We start from the raw sequence: 26,719 nt of genomic DNA, 5'->3' as shown, positions 1-26,719 counted from the left end.
TATAAAATAAATAAATAAATTGGGTAAAAAGCTCTTTTTGATTGTCAATGATGTCAAAATCACCCCATTTTTGACATTGCCAACACTGAATGGCCCCTTTTTTCTGAAAATTTCTACCCCTATAGACCCTAGTTTCGTACGTTGGCGGGCACAGGTACGTCACTTTCATATTCGAGTGCCTCCCCCGGGACCAAAACATTTTATGGGCCCACCTAGCACCTTTGAAGCTCTTTGAAGCTAACCGAAAAATCTCCCTAAAAAGGCTAAAACGGACTCCGGGAACGGACTTCCTCCTATGGATAGGCTACGCATGATCTTTGGGTTCGCAAATATTTGGGTTCCCAAAAATTTGAATTGCAAACAAGGAAGCAAGGATTTTTTTTTGTCAGGCAGAGAGGGTGGGAGGCAAGCAATTTTTGGCATGCTGCTTCGGACTTAGACACAGCCCCTAAAACATTTACTAGGATCCCCTACCACAGTTAATCTTTTGAGGTTTCCACTCCAGCAGCTTCACCACTATCCACTATTCAGCCCTTTCTGTTGATAATTTGAATCTACAAAGGTCCACTTTTTGCTATTTTTGAATTAAAAAGGTCAAAAAGTAGGAGAATATTAGGCCTTATATGTGTTCAAAAAGTAGCTATAAGTGCAACAAAGGGCAATTTTCAGGAGAGAAAGCGCACTTTTCATTTGAAAAAGGTCCACTTTTTAGAAGTCCTGTACCCCTAAAAATAAATCCTGCATATATAATGGCCTGGCAATCATGTGAAACATGTGAAAGAATAACAGATAATGCTCTTATTGTTAGACCAATGGGCGAGTTACTGTTAGACCAATGGGCGAGTTACTGTACTGTTAGACCAATGGGCGAGTTACTGTTAGACCATTGGGCGAGTTACTGTTAGACCATTGGGTGAGTTACTTTTAGACCAATGGGCGAGTTACTGTTAGACCATTGGGCGAGTTATGGTTAGACCATTGAGCCAATTTAATTTGTAATTTAAATTTATAAATTTAAATTTACAAATGGAAACATTTTCTTGAAGTTGAATTTCTACTTTTTGCATGATTGTAAATTTGTAATACTCAATGGTGTACAGCATGTGAACTTAAGACTAATCTGGAAGAGCTTTAATTACAGTAAAAGTTAAGTTTTTGTATAATAAAACTTAAGACTAACCTGGAAGAGCTTTAATTACAGTAAAAGTTAAGTTTTTGTATTTAATAAAACCGGAGATCTCCGGTTTTATTCAGAGTTCACTGATCGAGTGGTGGCTAAACACATTGCGTGCATTAATGAATCATTCAATCAGTAACGATAAACTGTGTGCATATCGCTATTAGTCTTACGTCTTGTTTGTTCGTCCTAGCTGTGTGAAACTACGCCAATATTCATGATAATAAGATGATCGGCGAGCTAACACACACATTGTATAGGCGCTGGAATGAAATAGCAATTTTCCTCGTTTTGCCTCACTTGTTTGGCTTAAAATTAAAAGAGGACAATGTGATATGTGAAAACTAACATTTTAAAAATAGGAATCTATTCTTTATGCAAATCACACATTATGGCTTTAAAGGAACTGACCAAGATCCAAATTTCCAACCTTTACTTTCTTCCACACTTGCAAACTCAACAACATCTTTGACCAACTCATCATGCCCTCTATGGCGACTGTTGATATAATTGAAGACCGAATTAAAAAGACTAGTTTGCGCCGGACGTCATGGTAAAGGCGCGACTTGATCGGTTGCTGATCTGCGCAGTACAGCATTTTGGTCCAGTTGAGAGGACGTCATTAGTCTTTTTTTTGGTCTTCAATAATAAAAACAAGCAGAAAACAAGGATGGGCTGCCAATCTGAAGAAGCTACCAGTACGGTAGTGAAATGGCACTAATGAGTAAATGTCATCTTTTACTTCCTTTTCCTTAGAACTAGATACAAAGAAAACCAATATACAGTCTTTATTGAATATTCCAAAGATCTGATGTTATTGATTCCCATGATCTGTGACATGAAAACACAAGAAACTATTTGGGTTTAGTGAATCTCACCCCCCCCCCCATGCAAACATACCCCCACCCCCATACACAAAACAACTTAATTTTTTTTTTTTTTTTTTGATAGAGTTCTGATGCTTAGTTTAGTCATATAATCAGAATGACCCCAAAATGATCATGCCATTTCTTGTCTTCGTTCAGTAATCATTCCCACCCAATTTCATGAACATACAACAATCTATGGCGATTTGACCTTGGGTGGTCCCAAAATGACCGTCACATTTTTCGTCTCGCTTCAGTGTTCATTCCCACCAAAATTCATAAACCTGCGACAATCTATAGTGATTTGACCGCAGATGACCCTGAATGACCCCATAATTACATAACCCAACTCCCACGCTCTACCCTACCCACCACACCTTAACCCACCCCAAGCTACACCCTGTTCCTACACTACACCACCACCATCTTAGCATATAATTATCCACCCAATGGTCTAACCGTAACTCGCCAATTGGCCTAACAGTAACTCGCCCAATGGTCTAACAGTAACTCGCCCATTGGTCTAACAGTAACTCACCCATTGGTCTAACAGTAACTCGCCCAATGGTCTAACAGTAACTCGCCCAATGGTCTAACAGTACATTAACTCGCCTAACGGTCAACAGTAACTCGCCTAATGGTCTAACAGTAACTCGCCCAATGGTCTAACAGTAACTCGCCCATAACTTACCGTCACTTAACTCGCCATTTATCCATCCCCAATTTTAACCAAAATCTCCCATTAACAATGGCTCTAACATGAATCATAATAATTATGCACTAGTAACTTGATACATTAATAGGTTAATACATATGTGATTTTTTTTTTTTTTGGGTGGGAATTGTAAAATATACAAAATTTAAAAGAGCTACCCATGGACAAAGTGAATTTTCGTCACTTTAAAATCAAATTGTATTCCCAAGATTTTTTGGATTACTTCTGGTTTACCCTGCGCACAAGTATAAAACTAACCCTATCCATAATCCTATTCCTAACCCTAAAACACAGGGTGTGCAGGGTAAACCAAAATTGTATCAATTTTTTTTCTCAGCACCACTCATGCTTACAGGACTATACTTAGTATGTAATTGAAAGTTGGAAATAATTTTGGGAAGTAGGTAAAATTAAAAAATTGCTGTCAAAATTATGTGCACTTTTTATCAACCACCCTGTAGTAGTAATGTTCAGAGCTAATGAAGTTCAGTCACTCTTCAGATTGCTGCATTACCTTGACATCTAAAAAAAAAACATCTTTAATATTGTGCAGTAAACCTTTGACAAGAGCATACTTTAAGCGTACATCGCGTATCTACTGCATTGAAACGCACTTGTCTCTGATTGGCTGATTTATGAATGAAAAATAAATAAATTTCAGATTTATATAACTTTGCGCTGTACACATTGTTAGCTCTGACTTTGCAACATCACGGTAGTACGTGCTCGTCCAAGGTTTACTGCAAAATATTATAGTATCCAACTTTATCTGCCGTGCCGGACACCCATCAAATCCAGCTACATGGGCCGGGCGGCACTGCAGGGGAGCCTGATTGAGGGGATACCACCTGTTTCTTACCACCTGTTTCTTGGAAATTTTCCAGGGGGGGGGTCACTCCCATTGTGGCCTGTACACAATCTGCAATAATCAACTTTTGAAAAGCACCCTAAACAAGGATTTAACCCTTGGCTAAAACAATACCCTAAACAGGTGTTTTCACACCCTAAACAGGGATTTTATTCCTTGCATCAAATTTCATACCCTAAATGTCATTTCCGCGTATTAGCAATTGCAATTTTGCTTCCCATTGTTTTCCAATATTTCATGTTTTTGACACCCTAAACATGTTACGGCCGTATCGTGCCTACCCACGAAAAACTACCCTTTTTTAGCGCTTTTATTATCGTGGATGGTGTACAGGCCACAATGGGAGTGACCCCCCGGGGAAATTTTCAATGCTTATATTTATATAAAATATATTTCACTTTTCTAATGGCGCACTGAACTTGACTGAAGTACTTCCAAGGTCATCTGCTTCTGTGCTCAAACCTCAAATTCTTGTGGTCTGACAAAAAAAACTAGGGAGATAGCTTTATCTTGTTACTACAGAAGATCCTATTTACCATTTGTTCTTAAAAGGGCATTTCGTGATCCACAGCATCATCCCCTACTTTTCTCAAAAAAAGTTGAGATTTTTATATCACTGGAAACCTCTGGCTACATAATGTTTATGTACAAAACATTTCTTGCAGATTAATTCGTTTAGCAAAGAATTTGAATTTCGTTCTGGTGCACCAGAACGAAATTATATTACAACATGGAGCAGTGTAATACACATAATCATGCTTAACTCACAAACGCAAAATTGGAATCAACTGAAATTTTGGGAATAAGCCTTTTTCGTGGATATCTACTGAAAAATGTCATAAAAACAGGATGCTAGGATCACGAAATACTCCTTTAAATGATTTGTTTAAACACATTTCATTCACCAAAGGATAAAATGGTGCTAAAGTAACCAGCTATGTCACTTGTATTTGGTTCATTTTGACATAGATCCATATATTTGATTCCTTAATAATACAGAACCAATTTGTCACAAGAATAAAACAATCCAATAGAGATACAATAGCATTGAATCAATTTGAATGACCTTTTAGTTTTGAAAAATCCTTGGTCAAGTTTGAAAAAGGTGTACCTCATTTTTATGTTTTCTTATAACATTCATTAAATGCACTTTGCACAAGTATAATATAGTAATTTATATAGGTCAATAATGATTAAAAACATGGCAAAAGAAAATAGGGAATGCGTATTTGATAAATTCAATACCGTAAACGTTCACCTAATGACGCACATGAGCTCATTTGCTTTGGAGTAAATTTCATGTACAAATAGAGAGCTCCCTCCTCTAAAAATCCCAACAAGAATTAAGGGTATGCGACCTTATTTGCTGGTGGGATTTTTATGGGAGGGCACTTTTAGTTTGACTAAAATTCCAGTTATGTCAAGGGGACCCATAGCGCCATTAGGCGAACATTTACGGTATGCACCAAAATACATATGATTGTTTTTAGCATAGTTTCCCCTAGTGATAAAATATCCCATTTTTACTTTCATACTTTTAGTATGTTGAGTTGTTGACACTAAATGAATTGGAAATGACATTGTTACAATTTTTTCACTGATATTACTCTTTAATTCACACACACAAAATCAGACAATACTATATTTAGCTGCAATGCTTAATATGCACATACAAAATATAATCTACAATTATATACAACAATATATAAATACAGTATACATTATCTATTTCATCTGATCATTGTTTTCAAAAAGTGAATACCAATAACTTACACTATGAAATAACCAGCACTATGGGTCACTTTCTTGAACCTGGGCTAAAGACAATGTTTCATAGGCCATTATGTTAGCCCTAGCATTAGGAACAGCATTCTGCATTAACTTTAAAAGTATAATAATTAAGCTTGTGTCAAGCAAATGGTGAAATATATGAAATTCATTTATTTAACATGTTTGATTTATAGTGAAGAGAAAGGTAAAGGAGACTCTTGCCTTTAGCTGAGCTTTGTGAAAGCGACCCTGTCTTAGTATGAGAACATGACAACAATATAAGAAAACAAACATGAAGTGTTTGATGCATAAAGGTTGCTGCTCAAAACACTTAGGAACATTATGTCGTTGGGCAGGAAATACCTCATGTATCTTTGGCCCCTGAACATGTTTAAAGCAAGACTGCCAACAGGTTACATAGGAGGTTTTGCTTTAAACATGTTCAGGGGCCAAAGGCACATATTAGGTTTTTCCTGCCGAACGACGAAGGAACATTGTTAATGCGATCAATACTCTCTGGTCTTTCCCACCTCTGTTTCATGTCAATTATTGGTGTTAATATGCAGTGGCGTAGCATCATAGAAATGCCCCTAATTGAAAGTGAACATTTTGAAAAATCCCATTGAAAATGGCCAAAAAATGGTTAGTAGCCTCTCACACAAGCTCTGTGCCACTCCATTGAATGACTCATGCTATGCCACTGTAACTATGGTGTAAATATGCAAATAAGGTAATTAATATGCATATAGCATGACTTAACCAAACCAATAGATAGCCAACTAAGGTGTAATTATGAAATTAAGGCTGCATCAAGTAGAACACCAGAATTATTTGCCTCAACTGTATGGTAAAGGTTAATTTGATGATTCACTGTTTCTTATTAATAAATTACTATACAAATATTTTACTTATATTTGCTACTTCAAGGTGATGTTCAATAAATATAGAAAGATATAAAAAGTACATGGGCTACTGCATTCACAATGCAGGCATGGTTGCCAAACAAATTTCAGGACCAACATTTACTTAACAAATAATCACTTATCGAAAAACCATATTCAAAACTGATGATTCGAAACAAAATCCACTAATGAGGCTAATGAATGTTTTTTGCTCAAGTTGTGAAGATGCCTAAAGAAGCTTAAAGTCACCAAATCGCAACAGCCATTTTCTAACTCTAGTTTGACAACCCCAAACGCAGATATAATACAACTTCTGCCAAGATCATGTCTTTTTCTATTTTGGTATTTTAGTGAATACGGAAATGTGAGTGCATCAATTTAAGCAAGGTCTTTTGTACATGACATTTAAGGCCAAGTAGATATAAAACTTTTATAGTCTATACGTGACCAGCTCCAACAAAACCCGGAACAAGTCGCCAGGCATGTTTTTGAGTTATAGTCCTTTAAAGATGACATTACCATAAAATACGTCAAATTTTGGAATTCTTAATTTTATGGTATTTGACCTTGGGACTGAGTGGACTTTCAAATCCTTATTTAATCAATAATTGACAGTTGAACTATGATAATCCCTATTCAATCCTGTGTAAAGCAGGAAACTAATTAGCCTATTACTGAGATTAGCAGTCCGGCAAAAATATCAAGGTATCATTTACAAAATTATCCGTATCTTGTATAATGTATATAAAAGTATTGATGCTATGTAAATAATTTTGGTATCATTTTGAAGCTTATTGTCCTGTGCTTACATTTTTATTCAAATCATGAAATGTCAAAAATGCGACTTGTTCCTGGTTTTGTCAGAATGGGTCAAATATATCTACCTCGAGTCACAAGCACTAGCTTTGAAGTTCAGCGAGTTCTGTGTTAGCTTAGCATTATAGTGCGTGTACACACTTTTACGTGCGCAATCAAAGTGGCGGTTATGTACATGCAAGAAACAATACTAAGCCAATGCAGCACACGCTGCCTGTAAAGTGTGCTGAGGCTTGTGGATCAACGCTCTAGGCGTTGTGCCTGTGCGTAGCGCACTATAAATCACTGCGCTTTTTTTTTTTTTTTTTTTTGAACTTCAAAGCTAGTGCCGGTGAGACTTGAGGTAGATATATATAGACTATAGTCAAGTAACCCAAGCATGACAAACCAGTCATGCTTTTTGATATCGGAAGTCAAAGAAGATACGAAAAAGGAGAAAAGAAGAAGAATTTTTCACTTGGCACCCCGGAATTCGAACCTTTGACCCCCCGCATGCCAACCACACGATCACGGACCGGTAGCTACACGAGTTATCGCTGCCCGGCCAGCAATTCCGTTAGCATATAACGCTTAGGGTGATTGCGTCATCGCAGACCCTGGGATTCATGCATGCGCAGAATTTTTCATCGTGGTATTTTTGGGTGTTAGGGTTAATAACACCATCATGAACCAGTATATTCAAAGTAACCTTGTTCAGTCAAAAAGAAAGATTTAACAACTGTTATTTGTTTGTTTGTTTGTTATGATGATCCTGTTTTGATAATTTTCAGCAGAGAATTTATGTTACTAGTCTTGATTGCTTCTCGGCATGATGATACCACATGTGTTTTGTGCTTGCCAACTGTAAGGAGGAAAGAACAAAAAAAAAAAAGGTATTACGTTACTTAGTTCAGAATAAATCAAAACCAAATATTTTCATAATTTCATACCATAAGGGTTAAATTCCATTTAACACTGCAAAAATGAAGATGATACTCATAATATAAGATAATCTGATTTTTGCAAAAAAGCTGTGGTGTAAGCATAATGAAGATGGTTCGATCTCATCAGATAATATTCCACAGGCCTTTGTTGAATGACCTTGCCCCTGACAACCCATGCTCATACACTGCCCCAATGCCCCCATATACTTTTGTGCTACCTATAATGGCAAACATTATTTAGTTCTTGTTACTGTACACATCAATAAAGTCCAAACTTACGCTAGCGTAAATTCACATAAGTATGCAGTATGCACCAGTCTCATATTACGCAAAGTACATCAAACCTGAACTTCTGTAATTACTAGAACACAGATAAATTCCATCAATACTTCTGCAACACTCACCTCGTAACTGTCCCGCTTTCTGTATGGTCTGGTTGACCAACTTCAAACAGCTCAAAAGTTCTTGGTGATTAGTACAGCGAATCTTGTACCCATTGATAAGGTCACGATTCAGATCATATAATTCCATGTACCCCCGACGCATATTTCTCCTGGATAAAAAAATACAGATTTTACATTTCATATTATTAAAAGTTAATTTCTGATATGTAACATTCGCTGTAGAAGTGACGTAATAAATCGGATTATCTACCATAGCAACAGATGAATACAATTTTTGACTATATCGCCCTGCACTACAAGCAGGTTGCACTCATCACCTGTGTTATGTCTGCAATCATAGATTGAATACAATACCGCTCTTTTCAAAGGTACTAATCTTACAGGTGTGAGTGATCAGCATGATATGGTTCAATGCATAGGTACCGCATGAACATTGTAGTGCAGGGCGATATAGTCAAAACTTTTACTCATCTATTGATATGGTAGCCGTACATTACTTCTACAATGAATAGAAAAGTCACTCATGTTCAATAGATAAAACTTGCATTGTGGATAATTTAATATCATTCTCATGCCACTGCGGCATCTTGGATGTACAGTGAAGGGAAACCCACAGATGTGGGCTATTTGTAGGAAGTGTTAAGGCGCAAGTGTTGAATGTCCTCAACATATGTGATGCGATCAAGCAAAATCAGTCGGAACTTGGAAATGATAAATTTTCAGTTTCTTATAGGATAGTAAAAAGCATTTATAAAACGGCATTTTGCGGAAAACCCCATTGAAATTGAACAACTAGTTCCAAAGATATGAGCAATTAAAAAGTTTTCAAAACAACAGGAAACAAAAGGAAATATTTTCCTTTGTTTGGCTATATCTCAAAATCAATATTTCGGAGTTGCGACTGATTTTGTTTGATCCCATCACATATTTGTTTCAGAGTTACGATTAAATTTTCAGTAATGGTTTGAGTTCAATAAGAATTTAGTGCAAAGGATAAAGATTTTTTTTTACATCATTGAGTCTACTTACATATCTCCCATAAGTCTAGCATCTTCTGCTCTGACTACAAGACTACGAATGAGGTTGGAATGGTCAGCCATTTCTGCTGTTAGCTTCATACGCACTGCATTGAAATCATCAACCTAAAAACAAATTTACAAGTAATGTAAGCTGTTTGTAAAGAAAAGGCTAAAACTGTATATTAAATACCTAAATATAACATTTCTTTTTACTTCATTCAAGCAATGACATTGACTAAGATGATAGTGATAGTAAAAATTGGCAACTTAGGGCCAAGGTTTGTCTCTGGCCTCATGGGAGATTAGCAATGCAATATGGTATACATTGGTTTTTTTAATTTTTCCCCCTGAATTTTTAAATTCTTTAATTATTTTTGGACCTTGTGATGATTTTGCTGGATATGTTTCTGCACAATTTTATGAACATTTGCAGTTGACCACAGACAAACCTTGTTTTTGCCTTAATTAACAAAAATTTTCTCCTTATGTTAAGTTCATAATTAATTCAAAGCCCTTTTGCTATTCAAATAAATATCCAAACTCAACAAATGCTTTTATTCTAATCACTTAATGAGAAAAAATACTATTTTCAATATTTCTAGATATATGCTTAAAACAGTCACTAACTATATGACAAATAGAACAATAACCATTTTTATAGGCATTTAATATGGGCATCCATACTTACTTTGGTAAGAACATTCTTGAGCTCCTCCATATGCATAGGGAAATCTGCAGTAACTTGTAATTCTTCTAAACCAAGGAATGATGCCAGAGCCTGAATGATGTCACCAGCAAGATCCATGTCATCTGTCTTGATTGTAACCTGAAAACATTTATGAAATGTAAACATTAATTTCTCTTCAACAAACCAGACCAAATATTTGTATGTGTCGGTATGATTTGTTTTGAATACATTTAACAAAACATAACTTGTGTGCAGCATGCTAGCATGAGTGAATTGGATAAGTTGCTGGGTTGTTAATTAGAGGTTAATAACTATGCATCGGTTATTTGGAGGGCATTGTGAAATATCTAAACATTTTGCCTTTGGAACCGAGAAATATCCCGATATTCCGAGGTCCAAAGCAAAATGTTTCAATGCCCAACATATTACTGATGCAAAGTTATTAACCTCAATCATAACACTGTACATTCAATCACTGTACAAAAAAACACAAGTGCGTATCACAATCTGTGCAAATATGGTATCCCGCAATTTAAATACGACAGCCAGCGCGCGCAGTTTGTTCCACGCACAATACAGCGCTCACAGAGTTTACCAATATTTACTTTTGAACAATTACGAATTTTGCGGTCAATTGTGAGATAGCAAGCATCACGTTTATTAATGAGGTTATGAATACAGACTAAAACCCAGGTTATTGGTATCTTATTTTCTATAATGACCTCAACATTGGACATGGAATGGGATTACAAGCTGTATTAAACCTATCAGTTTTCAGTAAGTATGGGCAACATCCAAATGCACCATTAGATGCACTAAATGTGTAGTTTAAATGAAACCTTTTTTGTCAAATGTCATTTGCACAATTAATAGACATGACAAAGACCTTACCTGCCCACCCGTTGTCATCTGTATAAACACAGGTCCAGAGCCTCGTAATGACATAAAGCCAACATTGAGGGCGCCTTCACATTCAACATCCTCAGCTAGTAAGAAATTTTGGTTGATCCACATTACCACCTAAGACAACAAATAAAGAATAAAATGCAATTCCATCATTATGTTATAATCTGCACATGTAAAATTGTAGAAGTGACAATGGAGGAGCTAATCTGAAGTTAATACAGATTTCCCCAGTGGACCTATGATCTCAGTAGACTAATTCCAATCAGTCGTCTACACTGCGCATGTACTGTGTTATGCTTCGTAGTGACGACTGATTATCTTACAGTTCATATTGTGGGGGACTCATGAAAATATTCTCTTGTGACTTTGGTTAATGCGCCATAGCGCGACTGACTAGCGGCGCCCGTGTACCGTGCCGTGTGTACTGCGCCGTTGTGACACGATCATGCTCTAAAGTTCTAAAAACAGCAAACTCGGTCTTGGACACAACTGCGCAGTCTCAGTGAAAGTTTGCAACCTGCTTAATATTCATGTGCAACCAGAATCTGGTTGCAAAAGTCTGCCACTTTTTTTCCACATAGTTTTCTCAGTCGTCAATCCAGAAGGTTGACGAATGAGGGCAGCAGTCTATGATCTCAGTACATAAATTATTAGTCTAGGGATATGAATATCCAAGACTTGATCCCTGTATAGTCACCATGCTCACTTGCTGTCATTTATATGATGTTGACTTGTGTTGGAATCTTGTCTCAATCCAACATTTCTTTAAATTTCTTATTCAGTTTGTTTTGCTTCTGTGTTTGATATTTGCATGTGCTAGCTTTGTTATGGTAAAAAGGAGACCTGGATGCACACACACCACCTATTTAACCTACAGTCGGGGTGTACTAGGGAACAATGACAGCATGAATCAAGCACAAAAGTTGCACTTCCCCATGATTACTGCGCATGGAGAAATCTTGCGGTTGCCTGCTCCGCAGCCGAAGGATGGCGATAATGATGAGATTGTTTTGAATTTCACCAGACTGACTTTTAAATCTATCCTTATATGTGCATATCCATATCAAATAGATGCCCTTGTCGGCTGCTACCTGTGTCACGTTTTACTATAACACACACATCTCATGTAGAGGTCACTTCAAATCATCCCCAAGTCACATGGTTTAGCATACAGAGAGCATTCCTTTCTAAACCATGCGACTTGAGGATGATTTGAAGTGACCTCCATTTGAGATGAGTCCTGTATTTATTTCTAACTATTATGTAAAAAACAGACACATGTAACAGCCAACAAGTGCATCCTTTTTATATGGATGTACAAATATCTCTTACCCTTTGTACTCTCTCATTGACAGTGAATATTACACTACTCTTTGGTTCAGGAACTTGATCAGTACACGGTAGATACATGGAGAACCTGGGTAACTGTCTTGTCAGCTCAAATACATGAAACTGGGCACTGTAAACAAAACAAGAAAGGAGTAAATGCAATTACATGAAGGCAAACACAACAAACATTTTGTATACCAAATCAGGGTTCTGAAAATTGCTGGCTCATAATCCCTATGAAATCCCTAACATTTGGTGCAGCAATCGAAACATATCGTTGCCAGCATTACATGGCGCACATACATGTATCGCAAACTTGGCAAAAACATGGGAATCACCATAACATGCTAATACCTAGATGAATATCAGTTGGTGAATACCGATGTACGTGATAACTAAGGGTACCGGTGACCAAGTTGTGTTTTAGTGAAGCCAGCAAAATGGTAGCATACATATCTTTACTAACTGCTAATTTGGCTGCCTTCACCAATATTCTGTACTCAATGACCAAATGTTATGAAACTTAAGAACTGGCGGAAAACTTGAATTCCATGAATTGAAATATTGGACTATCAATAACAGATTACTCATAAACATTTCAATTAGTTTAATACATACATGTATATCTTGTTAACTTCATTCAAAATGGGGTGATTCTGCATTAGGTTGTTGGACAGGTAAAACATCCTATGATGTGTCATTGGTCACTGAACATGTTTAAAGCAAAACCACTTATGTAACCTCTTTTCAGTTTTGTTTCAAACTTGTTCAAGAGCCAAAAGTACAAAGGAGGTTATAATGCCCAATGATGATTAGTAATTAATGTAACATACATGTTGCATTCAATAAACGTTGTTACGGTAAATTGCTTCAACATGATTTGAGAACAATCAATTATAAAAGATCATTACATAACCATTTGAAATAACATAATACCTTGCTTTATATCCTACAAATGCTTTAATATGAAGATCTACTGGCACATCTTTGGGTGGTACTATCGGTACACTGAGTGTGTTTGCTAGATTGGCTTGACTTGGGTGCCTGGGAAAGAAAAGACACGAAACAGCAAGTGTCAAAATAAAACTTCTTCCATGAAACATTCCATCAACTGATGAAAACAGCAAAATCAGCTGCTCATAAATTTGAAAATTGCTATAAAACTGGAAAAAAGTATTTCAAATGACAGCTGAGCCTGAATGTACACACACACACTCTTCCTTATGGAAATCACACACTTGTGAATATTTTCCATTTTTTTTTCTTATGGATCAAAATTATCTCCATAAGGTTGTACCTGAACCCATAATTGGCTCCACAGGGCATACCCAATGGGACTACACTCCATGAAAACACTAAAAACTTAACACGGTGGACCCCAACAGACCTTAAAATTATTGCTATTGTAATTTCTAATGCCATGTGGTGCATTTTCCTATATGGAGCATTGCTTTGTGTCTCCACAAGGAAAAAAATCTCCTTCCAAAACCATATTTGACTCCACAGGCATTAGCAATAAGACCACATTCATACACTACACTGATACACCCCCACACACACAGACATCCCCCTACGGGTGTTCGGCTCCAAACGTGGACACAGTTTAGGGGTATGCAAATACAGACGTCTGAAACCGTGTGAGAGGCCTCAGACAAAAAAAAAAGAGGAAAATTACTAAAAAAGCTGAAAAACAGTGTAAAATCAGGGTGAAATGTGAAATATGGTCTGAAAATAAAAGAAAACACATAAATGTTTGCAATAAAAAAGCTGAAATCAGCTTAAAAGTTGAACTCTCACACCCCTGGAAACCACATTCAATTGATAAACCGTGGATGCTTTTCGCAATTTTTTTGTGTTATGTGTATGAGATGCAATTTTACCTAGCACACTGCGGACGGTATACATATATCTTGCAAATGCATTATACATGCAATTGTGGTCGTTTGCAGACCTCCGAAACCAAGGACTGTCATCCTTTGCAGAGTGGTCCACGGTTTAAATGTGAAATGTTATGTGCGTGTCCTCGTTTGTCGGTAAACACATAGACACCCACCCCTACACACCAGACTCAAAATATACAAAGCTAAGGGCAATTTGCCCATGGCAAAACTTAGTACACACAAAGGCTGTTTTAATAGAATCTGTTCAAAATAGTCCACATAATAAAAAGAATTATTTTAGGCCCTGATGCACAAAAATAAATATCAAGCAATGTTTTGCATTAAACCTGTTCAAAAGATTTCATTACATTGTAATTTATCTAGAAATCTCATGGTAGTAACATTATCTTGTACAAACTTACACAACATGACTCTCTCCTTCAAAGATTCCCTCTGCAAATATCAGTACAGATTTCAATACGGTGTCATTGCTGGTGCTCACATTGATTTCTACATGGGGCTGTAATGAAACACATAGACGTTTTCATAAAAAATGATTAAAATTAGAAGAATTGTTTAACTTCATCACTACTAAAAATGTGATCGCTTACCAGGAGCACTTTCACAGTACCAACTGCATCCTCAGTTTTCCCCTAACAATGACAGTAACATGATATCAAAAATAAACAATAAAGGCAAACATGTGCCAGCAAAAATAACATTGTTTTAGGGAATAGGATAGGATCTGATAGGATCCTACCTTACTTTTTTGGATACTCACAAGTTGGGGTTGTTATTAATTTAAATGATCAGTCTGAACATTTGGACTACTAACACTTGTCTAAACTTGTTAACCATCATTTGGGCAATTACTTTTGAAATGTTACCTTACAAACCCCAAAATTACCCACCACTGGTTTGCAGGTAAGCTACAGCTCTTGAATCAGATAGTATTATACTGGTTTCCATTTAAGCTTTAATATTGTCCATAATAATAATAATAATACACAAGATTTAAAGTGATTTACAATGAATAAAAACAAATAAATATATTAAGCTTGTACATATCATTTCATACTTACTGGTTTACCTTCACTACCAGGGTTTACCATTAGGGTAGTTTGGAGTTGTGTATTTGCTGGTATGATTCCCATCTGAGCTTTGTCCAGATTGCCTAATCCTGAAGGTCTCTCTGACTGCGCTGCCTGAAATTAACCAAACACCCAACAATTAGCATCACACTATAATCAGAGTGAAAACATAACGCCAATGGTATTTAAGTATATTTTCTTGTCTGTTTCCATAACAACAAAACATGCCCATCAACCAACATGCATTTACACCTGTGCAGCTTCAACCAACCATCTAGCCTTTCTTTTTGAATATATATCTCTAAGCTTAGTCCAAAATAATTCCATCTACTTGAGAACAGACCATATAGTACAAATGGGTTATTCCAGTAGAAATCGATACATCCCCTATACCGGAAGACATGACCTTAATATACCATACAGGGGGTATAGATTTCAAATTCAGCTGACCCCATTTGCAGGGCATGTTTTCCAGGGGGGAGGAGGTATATGGATTTCAACTGGAATAGCCCAATACTGATATAAAATCCAAATTTAACTGAACTCAAACCTCTTGTCTAAAATAAATTTATTGCACATGTAATACACCACTGGGTAAACAAGGGCATCACCACTTATACGATATGAAATTTATACAATCAATCTTGATTCTTGCAGACTAAATTTGGAGGAATCATTTGATTCTTGCAAATAAACTAAAAATGTTCATGCAAATCTGTTTACGAGAATCTTTGTGATAATCAAATTTCGGATTCTCATTGACTTTCGTAGTTTTTGACCCTCTTGTATGAATCTGCTTCCTCTGCAGATTGTTCTTGTAACTATACCTTGGCATTTTCTTCATAATTTTTGAGTTCCAGAATTAGATTTTGTTTACGTTGACTGAGGTCTCTAATCGCCTCCTGTTCTACATTGGTATCCATCAGATTACCCTTGACCTCATCACTTGCTGGCAAGTATCCTTTCACTGTAATGAAAAGTATTTACACAAATTATCAGATGAAACAATCAGGCCCAAGACACTCCTGCGCTAGTTGGAGGATAACAAGCGTGACACCATTTTGTTGACGCTTTTTTTTTACCTTAATAAATTATCGAGCAGTCATCTTTCAATTTAAGTTAATAAAACATGTATCTAAATGTGTTTGATAATATCATATTCATATTGTATTATTAATTTTGTTTGATGTGTAAATTTTGTGTCCATGTTTAATTATTTTGAGGTGAATTGACATGTGTTGAAATAAAATTGGTGTGATTGTTCTGTGAGAGGTACATGGAATGATACAAAAATGTGACTCTTAATAAATCATAATAAATTATCTATGGCATAAAAATTGAGCTGTTTCTTCCACACAGCCCTTTAGGGCTATAGTAAGACCTGGCCGGCGACGCCACTTGCCAATTGATGTCCTCAAAATGGTCATTTGTCTCTGATACAATTATCCAACATAAACTTAATCAGCTAAAGTAAAGCTGTTATGATAAATCAATACAAATTATAAAGTTGTGTGACATATACAAATAATGCAACCAGTTGATTAAATTTTAATTCAAAGGTGCCTATTTTGTACATGACAGATTTAGTGTATTCCACAAGGTCCAGTTGTAGGCCCTTACCTTCTCCTTCTACAGAGCAACATATGAGTTCAGTGTTACCATCCATCCTATAATCTCCTGTCACAATACCAGCTACAGCTGCTGACATGTTGTCTTTGAATACCACTTCACCTGTCCGATCACTTCTGGCATCAACCTTTAACATGAAATAATGCAAATGGAAATTTAATGCAAATTGCAATATTGAAGCAAAATATTTGGTTATCCTTTGACAAGACAGAAATAAACAAAATGTTTATGCATCACAAAGTTTTTTTAAATACTGTACTTTTTTCCTGGTAGCTCAAAAATCATATACTTTTAGAAAAAAATCAATAAAATTCCTAAAGTGTTACATAAAGTATGATAATTGAATCCTTTCAATTTATGTTTTGATATCAAGAAATTATGCAGACATCAAAATGTTATTCTTCAGTTCCATCAGAATCCACAACGAGAAAAGCTGCACCTTTCTAATGCCTCCTGTATTAGAATAATATTATCATGTGTGGGTGTGTTTTAAACCTTAGTCTTCGATTTTCTGTAAAGCTGGTAACAATGTATTGATAGCTTAACGTTTAGCAATGTTTTCACATATTTTTTGTGGGAGATGAGAGTACACCAGACACATCGAATTGTATTCTGAATATGAGGAATGTCAAAATTTTATGACAAATTATTGAAATTTGATATTTTAAAAATTTTTGATATTTAACAGTCCTCGAAGTAAACTTTCTAAATCTAATGATATGGACTTAAAGTGTATGTAGCTGGGATGAAAAGCTGATGATCAATTGAAAATGTTAACCTTTCATATTGATTTGGGGGGAAGGAGGGAATCCATATCTTCAATATGAAAGGTCAAAATTTTCAATTGATCATCAGCTTTTCATCCCCGCTACATAAACTTTAAGTACATGTCATTAGATTTATAAAGTTTACTTTGAGGACTGTTGAATTTCAAAAATTTCAATTTTAATCATTTGCTATCAAATGTGTTTTATATCACAAATTTCAAAAAATTAAAATTATTTGATATCAGAAGGACTTTCTTTGTATTCAGAATGGAATTCGATATATCTGATGTGCTCTCATGTCCCACAACAAAATACTGCCCAAACGTTCATACCCCAGCCCTTAATAGAATATATTTTTAAATGCTTTGGTTATATAACATTTTAACATTAGGATTGTTGTTTAAATTTGATCACAACCAAACAGATGAATTTCCATCCCGTTTGTATGGCTTACCTTGCCATTACTCCATCCAGTAATCAACTCAGGTACACCATCATTGTCTAGATCAAAACTCAGCACACTAACAGCCTGATTCTTGGACTGAAAAATAATAAACATTTCAATGATAAATTATTGAGCAGCCACATCACAGTCATCCAATTGGTTTTGTTATGATCACTGATGATAAAATCAAACGCAGGGTTGTAACTACTGGTTGGCAGTGGCAGTTGGTGCCACCCAACACTCATGGAGTCACGGCACTTAGTCTCTCTCCCACAAGGAAACAGTGATTTTAGTGTTGTTACTCATCACTTAATTTCCAAAACATGTAAAATATCACTGAATTATCACAGATTTAATGGTTATTGACCAGCGTTGGAAATAGCTGGTACAATTTTATCATTTTGCTACACAATTTTGGAGTTGAGTAGCATTTTTATACCATAGACTTACACACTGAAGTATGTGAATGTACCAAGAGAAAAGTAATGAAAGCAAATTTTGCTACGCATAAAAAAATGCTTAATTCCAACACTGTTATTGACCAGTTTCTTTGTATTAGTACCATCATCCAACAACCCCTAACATCATACTAATACAATGTAAAGATGAATTGATTGATTTATACATGTCTTAAAAATGACTCAATGACAAAGTATCAAATCTTCTGGGTTAAATTGGAGGTTTTCAATATGCTTTAATGTCAAAATGTACAAATTCCTTTTAGAACATGTAACAACACTGAAATTTATACAATTCTTACCAAGGTTTTATGATAAAAATGTATGCACTAAATTGGTGCATTATCATAAAATCTTCTTGAGCTAAAAATCTAGTACTACGGCACACTAGTCCAAAAGTTTGATAGTCCGAAAAATAAAATGGGGTTGCTAGTCTGAAAAGTTCACTAGCACCCTAACCCTAAACCTACCTCTGACTCTAACCGTGACTCTGACCCTAACCCTAACTTTCGCATTAGCGACCCCTTTTATTTTCTGAACGTGCAAACCCTTTTTTTCAGACTAGTAAATCCTTATTTTCGACTAGCAAACCTAGGCAATAGCGAATCTTAGGACTAGCGGACAGAATAGACCACAGAACTACGGTATTGAGATTTACATTGAGAGATTTTGTATTACCATACCTTAATTCTCCAGTATCTTGCACTCTTGTCATATACGCCAACTGTTCCATTAGCCAAAGCATACCCAAATCTACTGTTGTTCATAGTACACAATGATGTTATAGCCTGAAAATAATCACACACATTTGACAAATTAAACTTATACGTAATTATTGGATTCAATAGTTATTTACATGCTAATAATCAACAATTTATCTTATAAATACAGCTTAATCATACATAACTTATGAAAGATTACAATGAATTAAATATCATTGAGAGGTATATTTATAGTAGTTTCTTAAAAGGTCTGGGGTAACGGGTGTTGGGTAGAGATAGGCCTATCACGAGAACCGCCCTATCCAAGAACCGCGAAATCTAGTCATATATAGTCACAGCTCATATGTATTACATCAAATCAAGAATGCAGTACCTACAAATAAGCATGCTGTAAATATATGTCACAAATATCAAAGATTTTATTTGAATAAAACAAAATAAACCCAAAGTTTTGCTTTCTTTTCATATTTCATGAGCATAATCTCTTAGCAAAGAGATCCAAGGTAAAAGCTATGAAACTTTCAGATGCTGAATTATGCATGGATTTGGGCTGGCTATTGTCTGCATACCTTCCTCGAGTTAGTAAAGTAAATCAAATTTTGAGATTTTTTCAAAAACTGCTCATTTTGCAGGAATCTGAATATGCTAGTTGGATTCCTTGTGTCATTTCCTTTCTGAAAATGTATACTTTTATATACTTCTCATCATTACATTTAGAGATACAATATAAATAATATCTAAAAACTCAAGGAAGGTATACAGACTATACCTAAGAAATGTTAAAATGGCATACCTCAGTCTCCGTCATTTCAGCAATGATTTCATCATCTTGGAATACCCTGATATCAAAATCTTCTGAGCCAACGATGAGTTCATTCTTGCCATCACTGTTGAAATCACACAGGGCTAATGAGCACACATTATCACCAGTCACCTAATGAGTAAAACAAATACAATGTCAGAATACCCACAAACCATTGTTTAAAATAACAGGATTCCGGGGAATGGTCCATACAATTGTCCCCCCAATGTTGATGCCTGTATATGGGTTTCTGACCAAATTAACCTCATATTTGGCCATTTTAGCCCCAAAAGTGCCAATTTTTGTGCGCTTCGCACAAATTTATTCTCCTTGTGCACCATATTTCACCAGTTTAGCTTCTATATGGCAAATTTTTTTGTGCGCGCATTTGTACCTTTAACTTTTTCTGTCACCAAAAGGTGCTGGATTCACTATACTTCCAAGAATTTTTTTCCAACCCCATCCCTCCCATCCCATGGCAAAAAGAAATGTACACCACTGACTGCATCCACTATTAAGACATGCCAGTGATGATACTGCTACAATGTTATTAATTCCCACGCAACTCCCAAGATCTGGTTTTCCTTTTCTGCAGAGTTGTAACAAGTCATGGCAAGTCGAGGCAAAATGAGACAACAGACTCGAGTGCTATTCAGTTGTACAGTGACTTGACTTGACTTAAGCTAAAAAATGACTTGACTCAAGCCAATTTTTGGTGATTTGTTACGACACTCCCTGCTTTGCTGAAAATATAATAATTTGAATATTTCATTTAGCTGTATGTAAAATTTAATTTGATTGAGAAACAATTAATTTTCCTCAATTGTGTTACATAATATCCACTAGTGTTTTGACAATGCCCATTTGATAATACAAAATAGAAATGGCACCAATGAATTTAATGTATTCAAAGTTACAATCCAATTGATTTCTAGATAAGATGGAGCCATTAACTTACCGTCCAGAAGAGATCATTTCCTTCTATATCATATCCCTGTAAAGCACAGTTACCTCCTACAATAGCTAGTGGAGAATCAATGCTGCCTATCTGACCCATTACTATGGCATTAACTCCATCTGGAGCCTGGTAAAATAAAAGTGATATTGGTGTTTGACTGACAGTACAACTACAAACATACATTTTCACATATCAATGGCATTACCTGTTATCAAGATATTATACATCTGCACTTAATATGTATCAGTAACAAACTAACATTTTCTAACAAACAAACAAACAACTTTTTGACAATTGCATAGATCATTTAAGCATTTGTCACAACTCAAATTTGCCAAAAGTTTGTCAGTTGGATATTGTCCTTGAAGACTACAATCTATGAAAAAAGTCCTTGGAACGCTTGGTACACTCTGTCGAAATTCTGTGCAGAACTTCATATGACCATGGAAATGACGTATATTTTGCCTGGGAACAAGCTAGCATGACATCTACAACAATGATTTACCCTTCCCCTCTCCCCATCAATCAATGTTGGAACACATTGGGAAACCGCTGAAGACATTGGCATTTCTCAACATTGAACGGGGAGAGGGGGTGAGAGTTTTCCGTTATTTACACGCAAGCGTTCCAAAACTTTTTTCGTTGATTGTAGATAATTATTACGCAAGTTGTAAATAGGCGTTACTTGCATGTGTGTACTCTAATTACAATCTATGAAGATTCTTGCAGTGTTCTCGCTAAGGCCGTACGGTGCACAATTGTTGCAGGACTTCTTACTACACAAAGCCTTCCAGGAAGAACAAGAAAAATAGGATTTCAGTCCAGTTTTATCATTTTATTGAGATTTTTAGCCCAAGCCTCATTGAGCAAAAATTGACCCAACATCAAAATCCTTAAGAGGGAACACTACATGTCATAGCAAATGGATAAATACTTTTTGGACAGCAAAGTACACACCACTGATTTGTAATGTTTTGAACATTTGAAATTAATAATATAGGCATTGTATCTTCTACATATATCTATAAATTTACCTTAATGCCCATATCATACTAGGCAATCGCAAGGAACGTGATATTTTTTGTGACAAAACTTCTGATCGATAAGTCACTAGCATGCCGTAGTGTCGCAGTTGACTTGAAGGCAAGTTTGTCACTATGTCACTAGCTGCACTGAACTGGTAGCAACATCCTAGTAGTGTTTACTCAAATTGATTATAGCAATTTTTGAATAGCACGCTGCGACCACTAGTATGATATGGCCTTAAGAATAGGCAAATAGATCCACTTACATCTTTGTAAAATAAATCAGTGTTGTTCTGCACATCATAGGCAAGTATATTTGTCTGTGTTCCAACCATCAGTATGTCATTGACTCCCATACCATCCAGTGAGCCAGCACATAGGGCACTCACTTTTTGATTGATACCAAGAAGGGTGATGTCGGAATCGATGCTAACCTCTGTTGCACGTCCACTACGAGTGATGCGTGTATGTGGATTGTGCACAAATACCTAGCCGAGAAGAAAAAAAGTCAATTTTATCATTGCATTTTTAATATAAAAATTTTTGCCAAGCAAATCATAGTCATAATTATTGAAGTTTCCATTTGAAAATTATTATCATATTTCCATCTAAATTTTTAGTTTCATATAGCAGGGGTAGCGCTAGAACTAAACACTCCTGTGTCCGTAGGGACCCCCGAACTTGCAGAAAATTAAAATGTGGGGGGTCCGGAGTAGAGTTTGGTGAGTCCGAGTTGCACAAATGCAGCATAAATAGTATGTCTGCAATAGCGCTAGATTGAAAAACTGGGGGTCTGCAGGGACCCCCGAACTTGCAGAAAATTTAAAAACAAGGGGTCCGAACTCTATTTTGGTGGGTCCGGGACCCCAAAAAGCGACCTAGCGCTACCCCTGTCATATAGGATAGTAAAAAGCATTTACAAAGCTGGATTTTACAGCAAACCCATTGAAATTGAACAACCAGTTTCAAAGATATGAGCAATTAAAAGAGTTTCCAAAACAAGAGGAAACAAAAGAAAATATTTCCTTTGTGTGGCTATATCTCAAAATCAATATTTCAGAATTCCGACTGATTTTGCTTGATCGCATCACATATTAAGATACTGTTCTGTGTGATACAGATTTAAACAAATATTTCCATGCAATGAATCCAGAGCAATTACCTTTCCTGCAGTCGTTGCTGCTGTGAGATTGGGATGCTTTCCATCATATTTTCCAAGTGTTACCATACGAGAATTTATCTTATGATTGAGTTTCAAGGTGAAGATTGGTACAAGCATGGTGTCACATGAATCCACAAACTACTGTCAAAACTGGTTGGAAACTTCTGAATAAAAGTGATCCAAATAAGAACATATGATAAGTACATGCACCATAAGGCTCTCACTTAATGGGTAATTACATGTATGTACTCGGGTACCTGATTGAATTATTTGATTTTTTTTATTCGGGTAACCCATTACTGGAATTTTGAACTGGGTAGGCCAAGAGTGGGCGGCAAGGTCTTAGCCAGCCATGCGTCCACCAGTCTTTAAGACGGCCTAATCTAATTGTAGACCGTTTTATTAGACGGGTGGATTTAATGGATTTTACAGATGTGATAGCTCTAAAACAGATGATTTTAAGGTTGTATAAACTTGAGACTAATTCAGAGTGACATGTAAAGGCCAAATCAGGACATATTTGACCCTAATGACCCTTCCATGGGGATAGACAAGTTGTTTTATATTTGAGGGTCAAATTTTGGTATCTGCTTGGACGGGTGGTTTCTGATTTCTGGCTAAGACTCTGGTGGGCGGGAACTATTCAATGTAGTCAATGTTATTTTTAATTTATTTATCGCAACAGCTTAAGTGTATGTAGCTGGGATGAAAAGCCATTCATCATTGAAATTAAAGATATTAAACAGGTTGTTAATTATTGTCAATATTAATATTTTGCAACATTTATACGGTAATGAAAACAATTAATACTGAAGACACCCTATGGCACTTGCTATAACTTTACAACTAAGTCCTCAAACATTCGAAATTTGTAGAACTGGGGGGGGTTGTAGGGTAGGATAGGACAATAAATTATTTTCACGATGCATGAGATTTTACTAATTTGACAGAGATGCGTACTACCTAGGGCTAGGCGTGAGATTATACTTAAATACTGCCTTGGCGTGAAACCGTGAGAAAGTGACCCAATGCGTGAGAGTTGACAGCCCTATAATGATAATGCATGCAGGCAATGATGCATCATGCATGGGCTATCCTGGCCAGGATTAATATGCACTTTCAGCTTCCCACGCATTTGAAGGGGAATTGGATTGCGTACTTTCCCAATGTTTGGTGAGCATATTTGATCACAAAGTCTTAAGATCGGATATTTTTATTCCCGATTCGAATTCTGAACCCTTCTTCGCAAGTGTGCAGAATTCGACAGAACTTTGACAATAATTTTGCCTTAGTTTTTTTTGGGAATTTTGGCATAACACATAAACAATAATCTGGAACATGCATGATTTGAGGTTTCCGATGCTATGCACTCTGCATGCTTAGTGGTGCCTGGCGTGCTAACTGCCTCCTTTATTTCTAACGTCATCAATCATCATATTCTCTCGGTCGGGGCCACGTCACATCCATTCATGCATTGGAGTGAAAACAACTCATCGCATATTTTTATTTGCAGAGTCGAACCTGGCACAATAGTGTAGGTATGCTAGGTGAATTCAAATTTGCCATCAAACTGCATCATTTTATATATCAAATTAAAGCCCTTGAGTAAACAAAGCCAAAACTGAAAACCTTTTTTTCATAGCACTTTCCGTAGCAAAGTTACATCTTGTCAAAGACTGACTTTCATCAAAAAGATTCAGCTAGCAAAATTCCCCAAAACGGCATTTCGGGGTGTTTCTAGATCTTAGTCTCATGGCGATAGCAGCTTTTTTAATGGAACTGCTATCAAAATCCTCTAAAATTCCATGTGCGGTGACTTATCACCATAAAAATCATATATTTGGGTCAAGTGAAGTATAGAAAACATATTTATGTAGGTTTCTTTCTTGGGCACAAGTTTTAAATTTCTATGTAAAAATGCATTGACATTGTCGGCGAATTTGGCTGACCAGCAAATGTGTTAACTAAGGTTTGCCTAGACTCGCTTGCCAGTCCTATATACACCGTACCTATGTATATTGAGGACTGGCTTACGCCATTTTGGATATCAATGGGAAATACACACTTAACGATTTGCGCCGGTTAGAAACTTGAAAAAAAAATCTTTAAAATTTCATCAATGTATATAAATGTGGTACCAACTGTATTGTGCTTGATAATTTAAGACTCGGTTGAAACAAAATTAAGGATCGAAAGCATTTAAGTGTCCAAAAGGCAAAATTATCGTCAAAGTTCTGCGAAATCGGCACCCTTGAAGGGTTCAGAATTGAATCGAAGGAGCGAAAATATCCGATCTTTGCGATCAAAAACACAAAATTACAACTTTAAACATACTATTGGCATAAGACATTATTACCAAACAATATAAAATAGAAAATTTGACATCATTTTCTCAAAATAATGAAAAAATTTGCTCACTAGACATCGAAAAAGTACGCAATCCAATTCCCGTTCAAACGCGTGGGAAACTGAAAGTGCATAATCGTGACTAGGTTTGCCTGGGTTACCTAAATAGTCATGATAGTGTGATAGCTTGTGATACACTCCAGAGTTCAGTGAATACGAATGTTGTTTTCACTCCAGTGCTATTGTCAGCCGGTTCATGCCCGGATGTCCAACCGACAGAATAGCGTGAATGGGGGTAGTTCGTTTGTGTGGCTGCTGAGGCGATCTGCTGTTGTTGCCGAGTGGAAATTTATGAATGAACTGTGCGCCGTACGCGTTGTAAGCTCCGAATCTGCAACATCACGGTAGTCACGCTCGTCAAAGGTTTACTGCAAAATATTATGGTATGCCGGCCCTTTTTTTGTCCTAATTTTTATGTTTTAAGCTTCCTCAGCCCATATATGAGCCATGTCATTATTGTCAGCTCACCACACCAGAGTGAGTGAGTAATCATTATTTTTTTATTATACCTACCTTGCTCAATCCCGTCGCACCTGTAGCTGTGCAAAATTAACTTTTTTTTCAACATGCATACTCCATAGAAAGTCATAAAAATAAACGGAATATTTCAATATTATTGAAAACCCTAGCGTCGTGTTGCTGTGGAAAAATTTGCTCCAATAAACTATTTACATTTATTTTTTAAAAGGCTGACATTACGCTAATCATAAAAACCATGTGCTTTCAGTTAGTCTACAGTATCAAAATAACTAATATGTCAGCCTTGAGTTTTTAAAATAGCATCATGCTGTCAATGTAATTTATTAGAATAATATAAAAATACATATAATTATATAATATATTTAATAAGATAGTATAATTATTGTTCATAAAGCATTCTGCATATTTATAAAATATATAATCATATTTATATGAGAATTAATTCTATTTTGTCAACATTAAATTAAAATTTAAGAAACTCACCTGGCTACAAATTTGTTTTAAGTACATC

At 36.0% G+C, this 26,719-nt stretch overlaps 1 protein-coding gene across 4 annotated transcripts; it reads right to left on the bottom strand.

Annotated features, from left to right (window-relative positions):
- Positions 1–7,835: 7,835 nt before the first annotated feature.
- On the bottom strand, positions 7,836–26,710 carry LOC140148528 (BBSome complex member BBS2-like). Of its 4 annotated transcripts, none has more exons than XM_072170519.1 (18): positions 26,692–26,710; positions 23,323–23,486; positions 22,427–22,648; positions 21,136–21,261; positions 20,169–20,309; positions 19,337–19,441; positions 18,205–18,291; positions 16,975–17,110; positions 16,182–16,321; positions 15,346–15,468; positions 14,686–14,783; positions 13,320–13,427; positions 12,387–12,513; positions 11,040–11,168; positions 10,149–10,286; positions 9,471–9,583; positions 8,442–8,590; positions 7,836–7,955 (listed from the first exon to the last, which is right to left on the bottom strand). In XM_072170519.1, exons 2-18 carry the CDS (start codon positions 23,437–23,439, stop codon positions 7,855–7,857), a joined length of 2,160 nt encoding a protein of 719 aa, XP_072026620.1. In that variant the 5' UTR covers positions 23,440–23,486; positions 26,692–26,710; the 3' UTR covers positions 7,836–7,854. The 4 variants fall into 4 exon arrangements, with proteins under 4 accessions (XP_072026620.1, XP_072026618.1, XP_072026619.1 ...); XM_072170517.1 differs by lacking the exon at positions 26,692–26,710 and adding an exon at positions 26,242–26,406; XM_072170518.1 differs by lacking the exon at positions 26,692–26,710 and adding an exon at positions 26,242–26,406 and having other exon boundaries at positions 23,323–23,483.
- Positions 26,711–26,719: the final 9 nt, after the last annotated feature.

This window comes from Amphiura filiformis, chromosome 3 (genome assembly GCF_039555335.1).
Source record: "Amphiura filiformis chromosome 3, Afil_fr2py, whole genome shotgun sequence".
NCBI lineage: Eukaryota > Metazoa > Echinodermata > Ophiuroidea > Amphilepidida > Amphiuridae > Amphiura > Amphiura filiformis.
Note: the sequence above shows the minus strand (reverse complement) of the source record. Positions and strands in the feature narration are given on the sequence as shown.